This window comes from Macrobrachium rosenbergii, chromosome 57 (assembly GCF_040412425.1).
Source record: "Macrobrachium rosenbergii isolate ZJJX-2024 chromosome 57, ASM4041242v1, whole genome shotgun sequence".
Taxonomy (NCBI): domain Eukaryota; kingdom Metazoa; phylum Arthropoda; class Malacostraca; order Decapoda; family Palaemonidae; genus Macrobrachium; species Macrobrachium rosenbergii.
Genome location: NC_089797.1, coordinates 6728846 through 6740313, shown reverse-complemented (window position 1 = coordinate 6740313; position 11468 = coordinate 6728846). Strand labels below are relative to the sequence as shown.

General features: G+C 34.5%; 1 protein-coding gene and 1 long non-coding RNA gene across 13 annotated transcripts in view; one reads left to right on the top strand and one right to left on the bottom strand.

The window, feature by feature from the left end:
• LOC136836938 (uncharacterized) overlaps positions 1-11468 on the bottom strand; it is a 235111-nt gene that overhangs the window by 188061 nt on the left and 35582 nt on the right. The gene's annotated exons all lie outside the window — the stretch shown is intronic.
• The window catches only part of RhoBTB (Rho-related BTB domain containing), a 137388-nt gene that overhangs the window by 114613 nt on the left and 11307 nt on the right, over positions 1-11468 (top strand). For 5 of the 12 annotated variants that reach the window (XM_067101447.1, XM_067101449.1, XM_067101443.1 and 2 more), the window contains exons 14-15: positions 1977-2135; positions 2745-6139. In XM_067101447.1, the coding sequence (XP_066957548.1) occupies positions 1977-2135; positions 2745-2832 (247 nt within the window). In that variant the 3' untranslated portion in view covers positions 2833-6139. Of the gene's footprint in view, positions 1-1976; positions 2136-2744; positions 6140-11468 lie in introns of those variants that run through there. The other 7 variants (XM_067101446.1, XM_067101452.1, XM_067101450.1 and 4 more) reach the window with 2 other exon arrangements.

Sequence of the window (11468 nt, the reverse complement as noted above, 5' to 3'; positions counted from 1 at the left end):
TCACTCTGATCCATGTGCTTGTTAGTTAGCTCTTTTGTTTCACAACAAACCCTTCTTTTACATTAGCTCATGTACTGTACAGGGTCCAGACAAATCCTACACACTGGCTTGCTAGCATTACCACACATGTCCCCATGGATCCATGGATTACAAGGAGGTAAAAGCCTCACTTTTTTTCATATCTCTATCTCACTGACAACAAGATGTGTATTCCTAGACACAGATACTCTTATGATTCTTGCAATTTGTTATTTAAACAAATTTCCTTCAACTCATGTAGAGATTATTCTTTCATCATTTTTCTTTTCTTTTTATGCAGTTTGTAAATTTAGTGAAGTCATTATGACAATCAATAACTTTTGTTATTGTAACCTGACTCTGACTAGTGAGTTTTTGTTGCCCTGCTCCACCACTTTGGTAGCCTCAGGCAACAATGCACAGTCTTTAATACTTTTCCACCTGTCAGAATCATTATGTTTACTCTTTCCCACAGTAAGAAAATGCCAGTAATTAATACAGAACCAAAAACATTATTGGCTCACCACTATTTAGTGAGTTAGAACAGTGTAATGAAGGGAACTGTTCTACAGACCTAAGAACATTATTGGCTCACCAATATTATAAAAAGTTTGCCTACATGTAAAATAGGAGCAAAAGTTTGCCATTACAATATAAAAGAGGAATAGTGAGTGCTAGGAAAATTTTTTATACGGTACTGTACTAAGAATTAGGGAAATTTTGGGCTAGAAATATCTTGAATAGAATTGTTACATATGGTGTTCTCAGGGAGCACTGGTTCCTCCTATAAAGACAAACACAAAGGGATGGCAAACTCTTTCTGAAGAAAAAATTTTACTTTTAACAGATACACTCTGGTTCATCACTCAACCATATCATCTATGGCCTTTGAAGACAAACATAAGGAGATGGCAAACTTAGTGCCTTTCTTGACACAAAAAGGTTTCTCACAGGGCCAAGAGCCCACCTGTTAGGCCTACTTGAGCAGAAAATGTACAGCTCCTCAGGATGAGGTTGATAAGCTTATGACTGGAGTTCAAGAGACATGTTCCAGCTTGTAAACAATGATAATGCTTACTAATTGGCACTCAAGTAAAATCTTCATGTACTCTTGTTGATAATCCGTGCTCTTTTGTTTGAGTGTTGCAAGCATTACCAGTTCCCATGCCATGGATGTGGCGATTTTTTTATCTGCAACTGTGGTCAAGGTTTATCATATCTTTCAGTGACATTGATAGTTAGTCACACAAGCCTCCATCAACAAACTGGATTTCCAGAGAGAGAGAGAGAGAGAGAGAGAGAGAGAGAGAGAGAGAGAGAGAGAGAGAGAGAGAGAGAGAGAGAGAGAGAGAGAGAGAGAGACACTACTCACTAGCCATAATACTAAAAACTTGGCTGAAATGTTAAAAGTAAATATTGTATAACATTGTATTATACGTCCTTTGAGCATCAGAATTGAAACACACAGTGTGGTTTCTCTTCTTACAGTAAAAGGAAAGGCTGTACTTGTATAACATTCAGTTACCATTGTCCCACCAGTCACAATCGTGTTTAACCAAATAACCACCTGAGTTACAGAGGTGGAGAAGAAAAGCTAAAAATACTACAGCCAAACTTTGCTGTAACACTGCAAAACATCAACAAACATTTATATGGTAAAAGATGTAAAAAGGGAAAAGTCTGGAGCTCAAAAGTGCAGATGTTAGACTAAACAAAGCATACAAAGGATTGAAGCTGTAAGATGAAGTGGACCTAGTACTTGACCCAAACATACATAGTGCTGTGCTTTCTTGTGAGGGGAATTGATATATCTGGGCCTTCAATATCATGAATGTATGCTATTTATTTCTAGATTTTAGGCTAGTACTAATTAGAATTGATTGCTCTCTAGTATTTATGTAAGAAGTGCATTTTTAATGATTGATTTTGATAACTTTGACAGTAATGATTTCCTTTAGGTACCTGAAAGACTATGACTACTATGAACGCTGCTTAACAGAACGCCAAAGAGAAGAAAATCCTGTTAAGCCTCTTAAGAGGTCCCGTAACACTGCAGGTTGTCTTTGCTTCACATCCAAGAGTCGCAGGAATGCAGAGAAACAAAACTATCGCACAATGTAATTAAGTGTTTCATTCTTTATTCCATCCTATGGTTGCTTCTATACAGTAGTAGTCTTAAGCACCCTTGTATGTGATGTTATCATTGATTCTGGGTGTGATACAAGATATCATATTGTCAGCTGTCTGGCTTGTTGCAACACCCCAGTCCTTCTTAAGCATAAAAGGCTTGCAAGCAGGCGCAACTGAAAAGGAATGCGCTGATCTTGCAGTGTGACATTTTTCAAGATGAATGTTTTGTTTCTGTTGGTCATCCATGTATTGCATGAGCAACAAGGCTGCATCTTGTATCACTGCACCAGCTATATTGGCCAATAACCCCATTGAAATTTTTTTATTTAGATTTTCCTTTGTTTGGAAATTACAATTCTTTTATGTTGGAAGAGTAATAAAGTTTTAATTAGCTTGTGTTGTTTGTAAAAAAAAGATTTGTTTATTCCATATTTTCTTTTGTCATAGTTTTTTTTTATTTGTTGATTGCATCAAATGCCCAAAAATGTGAATGCATTTTTCTTTATTTTACTAGAAGCATATTTTTTTAGTGTTATATATAATTTAGCTTATGCTTTGTTTGTTGATCGTTTGTTGAGACGATGTCAATTTTATAGAAGCAGAAGGACGTGGGAAACCATAAACGGGTTACGTGCTTCTCTGAGCCGGGCCAGAAAATGGACGTCTACAGGGTCAAAGAACTGACAGGCAAGAGGCAGGCTCTGGCTGCGACAGAAGCGAAGTCTGCTTCTCTGCTGTGTCATGCAATTCCTGGATCTGTTTTATATGATTCCAAAGACTTTTTTCATTTCTGTAGAGTGACTGCAGCTGTGAGCTCCTTGCCAGTTGTAGGCTAAAATCTCTTTCACAGCTTGGTGTCACACTTTTGTCATGAAGGAATCTCCAATTCTCTTTCTTTGACTCAGAGCTGTTAAAGTATCTTTTAGCTTATTAATGGTTAATTGTATAATGAATTGATATGTGTTCAAGCTCAATTTTGTTAGAACATTTCAAACCAGTGCTATCATTTTGCAGGAACCTTGTTCTTCATATCACTGTATGCCACATAAAAGTAATTTTATATGATTACCTTAATTTTTAGATTTTTATATTCAGACATATTAACACAAAGAGGTAAATGATACATTTACCACCTTGTTTGGTGTCTTTCAGTGGTTGGCCTATATTGATGTTCAACTTTTGGATTTTTTTTATTGTTGCTCGACGTGAGTTATTTCAGGTCGAGCTGAATATTTATTCTTGAACTGTACTAGAATGTTAAGGATTTTGAAGTTCTGGGCAAGTATGTGACAAAAACAGAACTGACACAAATATCTAGCTGACACATTTGAATAAATAATAGCTCCAGTTGGCTGTTGTTTATCATATGGAAATATTTTGCTTCGCTTTGTCACATAATTACCTGTGAACTCCAACAATAGTTTCTTCTTCTTGTGATTCCTGCCAAATGTGCCAGGCCATGGAATCTGATGTTTATAAGTTAGTCACATAAGGTGTTTCACGCTAAATGAGGTGAACAAAATGTGCAGGTTTTTTATACATATCTTGGTATGGTAATTTGACAAATTATTTTGATTGCACAATACACAGGAAACTCATTATCGTTTGGGATGCTTATAATCATATTTTTCTTTTTGTTGAAAGAACTCACTGACATATAGTTACAGTACTGGATTTCTGAGTGGACACCTTTTATTAATGTGATTATGTAAAAGACTAGAAATTGTTACTGATACAAGTAATCAGCACAAGCATTCTATTTGCAAGTGGATGGGGGCTTCTTCAAAGAAAGACAATGTCTGCTTTCAAGGAATCACTACATTATCCTTCAACATAACCATGTGTATGTGTCACCAAGGTACTGTACCACAGTACTTGTTTTAATAAGGACATGCATTTGTATGAATTGCAACCTGTTCCCTTGCTAGAGCCTGTCACTTCAGGATGAAGGGAATGATTTGAATCTGCAATACATGAAATTTATTTTACATATCTTTGAGTGGTTGCTAAAATTCTTGGAGTATGGTAACTTGGAGAATTTAAATACAGTACACTTTTTAATAAGTGTTTACTGCTTGATAACATTTGAAATATATCAATATACCATTTTTAAATGCCTAATTAAATTTGTTTATCATTAATTTTCATTGGTAAAGTACTGAATGAAGCATTTTTCATATGTGACCAATGTTCCTAAGAGGGCAGTTACTTTTTCAGTTCATGCATGTAAGCTGTTTCTGCTAAAGCCAAATTGTCTTTCGTCACGGAAAAGAAGTCTTCTATTTTTATCCTGTAAGGTTATTTTTTTACCTCATCAGTTCAATATTACAGGTGAACCATAGAGAAAAATTGGATTTTGGTTTTATATACCTGCTATTTTTTCCTTTTTTATCTGTGGCTTGCTGGGAGACTTAGAAGAAGCTCCTTCTTAGAATTGTTGATATATCTTTTATGTGCTTTACTTTTGCATGGTTTTGATGCCAGGAATCGTTTCCCACCACAGACATGTGATACTGCCTGGACCAGTTTCTTGTGTGTAGGGCTAGAATGTGCAAATAGAGTACAGTCATGTGAACCATTCTGTGTATGTGTACTGGATCCAAACCTTTTTAAAGTTCATTATTATTCAGTCATAAATTTTATATACCATTCATAAATCATTCTAGAGGTATTCTTAAGTAATTGCTTACGCCACGTATTGACCATTTTTATAGAACATCTTTCACTTGGTATCATGATTCATGTGCTGAACCATATTTTCATTATTTTGAAGATTTAAGGAGGTTTGGAATTCCATTTCATATAACAGTTAGTGTTATAAACACAACTTATATGATGTTGATTTCATCTTGTGAAGAACAGTGAGGCTTTGTACTTTTCTAAGGATGTAATGTAGCCGTCACCTTGAGTGTTTGAAGTCAATTTGTCCTGTTTATTATGTGTGTGAAGACAAGACAGTTGCCATTGAGGTTGCAGAAACTGTAGTTTTTGAATATGCTGACACCTCATCAGTAGTACAACACTGTCCAATTCAGAGCTTCGTTGAAAGATTACCCTTTAGAATGCCAGCAAATTCTGCAAACTGTAGGATCACTATTTTGGAAGAAGTACTTTTAACAGTAAAGAATTAGAACATTGTGCTCAAGTATATTGTAAATGCTGTGTTTGGAGTATGAACTTGATGATGAGGTTCAAAGTATTATAGTTACTTTTAGTTTTATATTTAGGTGGCTTTGAAGGAGATAGAGTAAAACAATTGAAGCTTAGAAAAAAGAAACCAGATTTTGTGAGGAGAACCTTTTGTAGCTGAAATTTTACCACGTTTAGGAATTATTTCTTTGGTGCCAGTAAAAAATGCCAGGAACAGGGAAACTGGGAGAAGTGAATTCTTGAATGGATCAAGGGTTGATTGAGATAGAACCATCACAAAAGATCCAGCAGGCAAGGAACATTATTGCAACCAGTAATACATATGTCTCTTTTGGGGTCCAACTGTAAAGACTGTTCTCGGTCATGAACAACCACTTGGCAGTAGCAATGATTTTGTAGTGTCATTTCACGAACTTCAATTTTTGATTCATTATGAGAGCTACAAATTTTTAAATTTCTTTATCATTTATATTTTCATGAGTATGTAAACATTCTTACAGTTTTAGTAGCAGCTATTCAACAGTGCCAGTTGTTTGACATCTACTGTATTTTACAGTGCCACTTGTCATGATGTCTGTTGCTCAGTCAGTTAGTTTTAGAAAATTTCCCCATTTACGTATTCATTAATCCCCTTCAGAGATGAGAGTATGATATTCTCCTAATTGGTATGACTGTAAAATGCCATTCTGGTTCATAATTTTCACTCTGTGGTAGATTGTATAACCGTGTTTAAACCATTTATATTTAGTTCTTTTGCTTTATTGTCTTTTATAATTTAGATGTACATTTTCAGTTTTTATTGTATTTGTTGTAGTTTTTAATACATTTTGATAATCATGGAGTCTTTTGTTCTTATTTATTATTTTTATCCTTGATTTCGCTAGCCCTTGCTGCTTTTAGCTGTCAATACCAAGGAAGAATTTATTATTTCTTGTCAGATGGATGCACTAAGCAACATGTTTTGAAGGTTCTTTCTTTTAGCATGGAAATCTCCAAGTCCTTAGCCCATTTTTATTCTTCCTTTTGTACCTTTCTGGAAGCGTCTGCGAGCTACCACACTGCACTGACTGGCCATTTGAATTTATTTCCCTGAGTTTATTGTAGTTGACCATACATTATCCAGCTTCGTCAGCCAGCTATAGGTTTCATGATTGCATTACAGCACATTATTCCAACTTGAATCTGCATGTTTCCTCAAATAGTTCCTGATTTAACTTTAGTACCATAAAAAGAGATAGTTGCAAATGTTTTTATGGCTTCCATTACCCTCCCAAACATTCTTAAAGGGTAAGCACATCACTTTTACAAGTGTTCATTCCAGGAATCTATACAAGGAAATGGAATGTAATAAAAAAAAGTGATATGAGCAGATCTTCTAGCTTTCACTGGGTTTTAGACAATCACAAAAATGTGTCTGCTGAGAAATAACATGAATCCATGGTAGGTAAAAGGGCAAGTCTCTGTCTCAATATTAGGTGTATGAAAATACTGCTAAATTTCAATGTCTTTTTCACAACGTCTTGGAACGTTTGCTCTTGTTGCCTTCAAAGAAAGGTTAGATTCAGTAGGATGATGCACTGCTGTATGTGGCTGGGTGAACAGTAGGTGTTTTTCTATGGTTTTTCATCTTGAGAGAGGAATGTTTCTGTGAGACAGAACTCGGCATATTACTGTACAGTATTTTCCCTACTCACTGCCATCCATAAGAGACTCAAAAATTCTGTACACATTAAAAAATTAAGAAAAATATATGCATATATAAATTTTATGCTGTCAGCTGCATAGTCATTTAGTTGCTGGTGAGATATGTGATTTCTATCGTAGAGGGAGATGGCTAGCTGGCTTGCTATAATCGAAGCCATAATTTATCACTGACAGTAAGTTGTCTTATATTTAGACAACATGGAATATTTATCCAGGATGACTTCTTAAATAGGCTTGCCTTTTATTAAACCCATCAAAAAGAGATGTGGAATCAGAGAAGGGAGGAGACAAAAAGCGATGTGAAATCAGAGCAGGGAGGAGACAATCACAAAATTAAAATATACTTTAAATGACAATCAGATAATGTTAGAAGAAGTAGGAATGTCAAAAAGACAATTGTTTTTTTAAATTATAAATTCTAATACTTTTTCAGATGTTGAGACCATTTACTGTATGTTGTACTGTATTTTCATTACATGACTGAATCCGAGATAGAAAAGGAAACTTATGCTGCTAAGATCATACAAAAATTTAATTGATACATCATATTATTAAGTGTAAAATAACATTTTAAAATACTTATCTAGTAGATTTCAAGGGCAGCCATACTACTGTATTTTACTTAAGAGATTAAAAAAAAAATGAAAGTTTCATATTTTTTGTTACTACTCTTATTTATTTTTGTAAATTCATCCCATTTCATCATGCTGTTCTGGTGGTGTTAGTATGCATATTTTTAGCAGACAACAGATAGCTACGTAAATGCAAGTATATAAAAGGAAATTTGTCCAACTATGGACACGTATTCCTTAAGTGCACTGCATTCTAGGTACACTGTGCTTATCCTTTAAGAACACTTTTAACGTACATCATGTATAGATTTGTTGTTGTGGCTTTACAGTGTTGTTATTCTTCACACAGACAACACTGGCACTGGCTGCCCTCAAAAGAAATACAATGGGCAAAACTTATATGATGATGGTAACGAAGTCCTCAATACAAAGCAAATGAGATGTTGTGGATAAATTATCATTTTACATCATTGCCCACCATTAGAATTTTAGCCTAATCAAGCAGTTGTGAGGCCTTGCCACGCAACACTTGGTTTAGTGCCCTTATCCCATTGATTTAACTTAAATTAAAATAACATGTACCTTTGTTCTTTCGTTAATACTTTAGATACGAGTTTAATATCAAGTAGAATCTTAGTTTCTCTAAAAGAAAAACCCACATTTTATATTATTTACTCTACACTGAGGTTTTCAGTTATATTTACATAGTCCTAGTTTTATATTAGTAGGCTTCCTCCCCATATCCTTAGTTGGAAACATTTCTGGTAATTGTTCTACTTTCCGTCCTTTGGAGTCTGTGCTTTGATATTTAAAAGTACTTTTTTCGAGAGTATCCTAATTTGTGTCTTAGCAGAAAAAAATTTTTTTTTACTCATTAAGAATTTTGTCAGTTTTCATTTCCAGAGAATGATTAACTGGGTACTGTACTACACTGAAGTAGGTAATGGAATACAAAAAAATGAAATAGATTTTTATGCAAAATCACCATAACTACTTCAAGAGCTGTCTCAACAGAATTAAAGGAACTGCCGTGCTCATTTTATTTTTATTTAGTTGTGCAATGACTTGTAGTAGCTGGAAGATTTTGTCTTCAGATTTAATTTCCAATTGTGCTCAGAACTGTCAGCGAAAAACATTAATTTGTACACCATGAAGAAAAATGATTTTACAATATATTCAGTCGTATGACTCTCTTATAGACTGTTTGGGATCTTTAGCTGGGAAACTTAGAGAGAAATGTCCTTTTGCCAATATTACTTCTACTCTTTTTATTTGGTGGTGATTTATTTGATCAAAATTAGATGCCCTATGCCCTACACCTTTTTTATGTATTCACAGATGTTGCTGATGCATGCATTCTTTGAAGATAAAGTACTTAAAGTCTATGAGATTTTCATCTCTTCTATTATAATCATTTTAAACAATGAAGTCTACTGTTCTATATCATTTGGCTCATTTTTAAGTTTATCCTCATATTTTTAATTTACATAAGACTGAAATTCTCCTGTAGTCTAAATCTATTACTGTACTAATTTTTCTTCTATATTCTTGTGAAATTTCTAAGAGCTCCCTTTTTCAGTAATTTTGTAAATTTCCATATTTTTGAGCTTCAGTATGCATGTGACTGCAAACATTTTGTTGGTATAGTGAGACGAAGAATGTGTCAAGTTATTCCAACAAAATAAATTTTCCTGACTAGTATATGGTATAAGTTCTGATGAACTATCCTTCCTTTCAGGTATAGTAAGGTAACTTAATCTGCCTGTTTTTCTTTCTCTTTCCTTTGCCTCTGCATGTTGCTCAGTAAACATAAAGATAAACATTTTTACCTCAACTTCTCCCTCTGATGCCATCAAATGTGAAATGAGTTCTCGCCACTCTTCTCTGTTATGTGCACTGTCTGCCTGACTTCCCATCAGTTCCAGATCTTCACCTATATCACTTTTTTGTGATTTCTTGAGCCTTCCTTTCTATCTTTGTCTTGCTACTCCCATGTCTACTATTTTAGAAACTTCATCATCCTTTCTCATCACACATCCAGCCCACCTAAGCTTTGAGCTATCAGTCTGTCATTCAGCTGCATGATACCACATTACTCTAGCAATTCCTCATTCATTAAGTGATCTTCCCACCATACTCTGGCCATGAATCTTAACAAATGTTTTCCAAAATCTCTTCCATTTTCTCTTTCAATGCCATGCTTTCACTTGTATAAGTCTTTGTTGCCTACCAATGAACATTTTTATTTACCCATTCCATTGAGGCTACTCCTGCAATTTTTTACAAACCTGTCCATCCCTTCTTGAAAACAATAATGGCTTCAGTTTTTGGTAAGATTGGTCAGCATTTTTCAGTGAATTGCAATAATTTTTGTATGAAGTTTTCTCAGGATTACATAAAATCTTGTGCTGTTGCCTTACTTTGTAGATTTTAAATATTTGGATGTTTCATACCAATCTTGCCAAGTAGCCTCATATTTTTCATGTACTACTGTATAATTGTTTGTAGCACATTGGTCTGGGGTGTCTGCCTTAAAATGCTTTCACGAGCTTGAGTTGTGGAATGCTCTCCTCTTTCATTCCTCTACACTGTCATATTTTAAGTGACTATCTGCAGTTTTCCATCTTGTTATACATTCTTGATCTCTGTTTGTTCGTGTTAATATCTAATAATATTAACAGAGGCTCCATTCATTGTACTTTCTATTGATGAGAAGATTTCTAGGATGTTTATTTTATTAAATTCAAACTGTCCTCACTTTATGAAGTGCCACCTCATGCCCTTTTCTATACAATGCCTGAGGAAAGCAAGAAGAAGGAAGACAGATTATTAGGGTGCAGCAAACAAAGACATGACGACAGTCCTAATAATTATCATTAAGAGGAGAGTGGCTGTTGTTGAACTGTACACCATTTACCTCGTCTTGGTTACTTGGACTTGGTTTTCTTCTCATTCTCACCACTTCTTTACTATCTTTTTCATTTTCAGCTACTCACATTATTGGCCATTTTTAATCTGGTGGGATGATGTTGGTTTTGATGTTGTTCCATAATAATTTTTTCATCCTTATATTATTTTTAAACGGGATTTCTTTTGATTTTCACCCGTCCGTTTTTCTACATGAAGACCTGGTTAGTCTGTTGTAGGTTCCTGGAAAGCGAAGGTTGTTTACCGAAAAATGCACTGTATTTCTTAAAGCTGAAATGTCATCTTACGTGCAACTGCATACAAAGTTCAACTGTTGTTATAATTTATATTACTAGTTGTTTCATATATTTGATTTTTTAAATAATGAATGATTTTCTTAGAATGGAATAACTTAAGCTTTTTATGAGATGCAGAAGACTCAGTCAATTCATACACATGACTTTTTCCCAATAGACCAGATTTGGAAATCATTATATTACGATGTTCACTTACCATCTCATGCTACAGTTAAAAAAGAAAAACAGGATGAGGCAGGGATTGTGTTGATTTTCATTTACTGGTAAGATCTTTACATCCAGTATTCACAACTTTCAATTAGTTACTCCATAAAGTATATTGTATGAAGGTATAAATGCCTCGTCTGATTATATTTTTAAGATTTGTACATGAATTCTAATTTCCAAATCCACTGAGAGAGCTGTGTAATTTGTTCTCACTCCTGTTGATAAGTACAGTAAAATTTTCCTTTTCTGTGTTCAAGACTTGCACATGCTTTGCTTGTTCATGTGTTAACTGGTGTTTTGAGTTGTCAGAGATTACTGTAGATTGTAATTTCTGGGTTTATGCATTGGTATATATTTTCCCAATTTGGTTTCCAGGGTTTAAGCATTGCCAGGAAAATATTTTCCCAATTTGCCCCAAAGTGATGCTAATTTTCCTCTTGATACATCTCTCTTTGTAGAACCA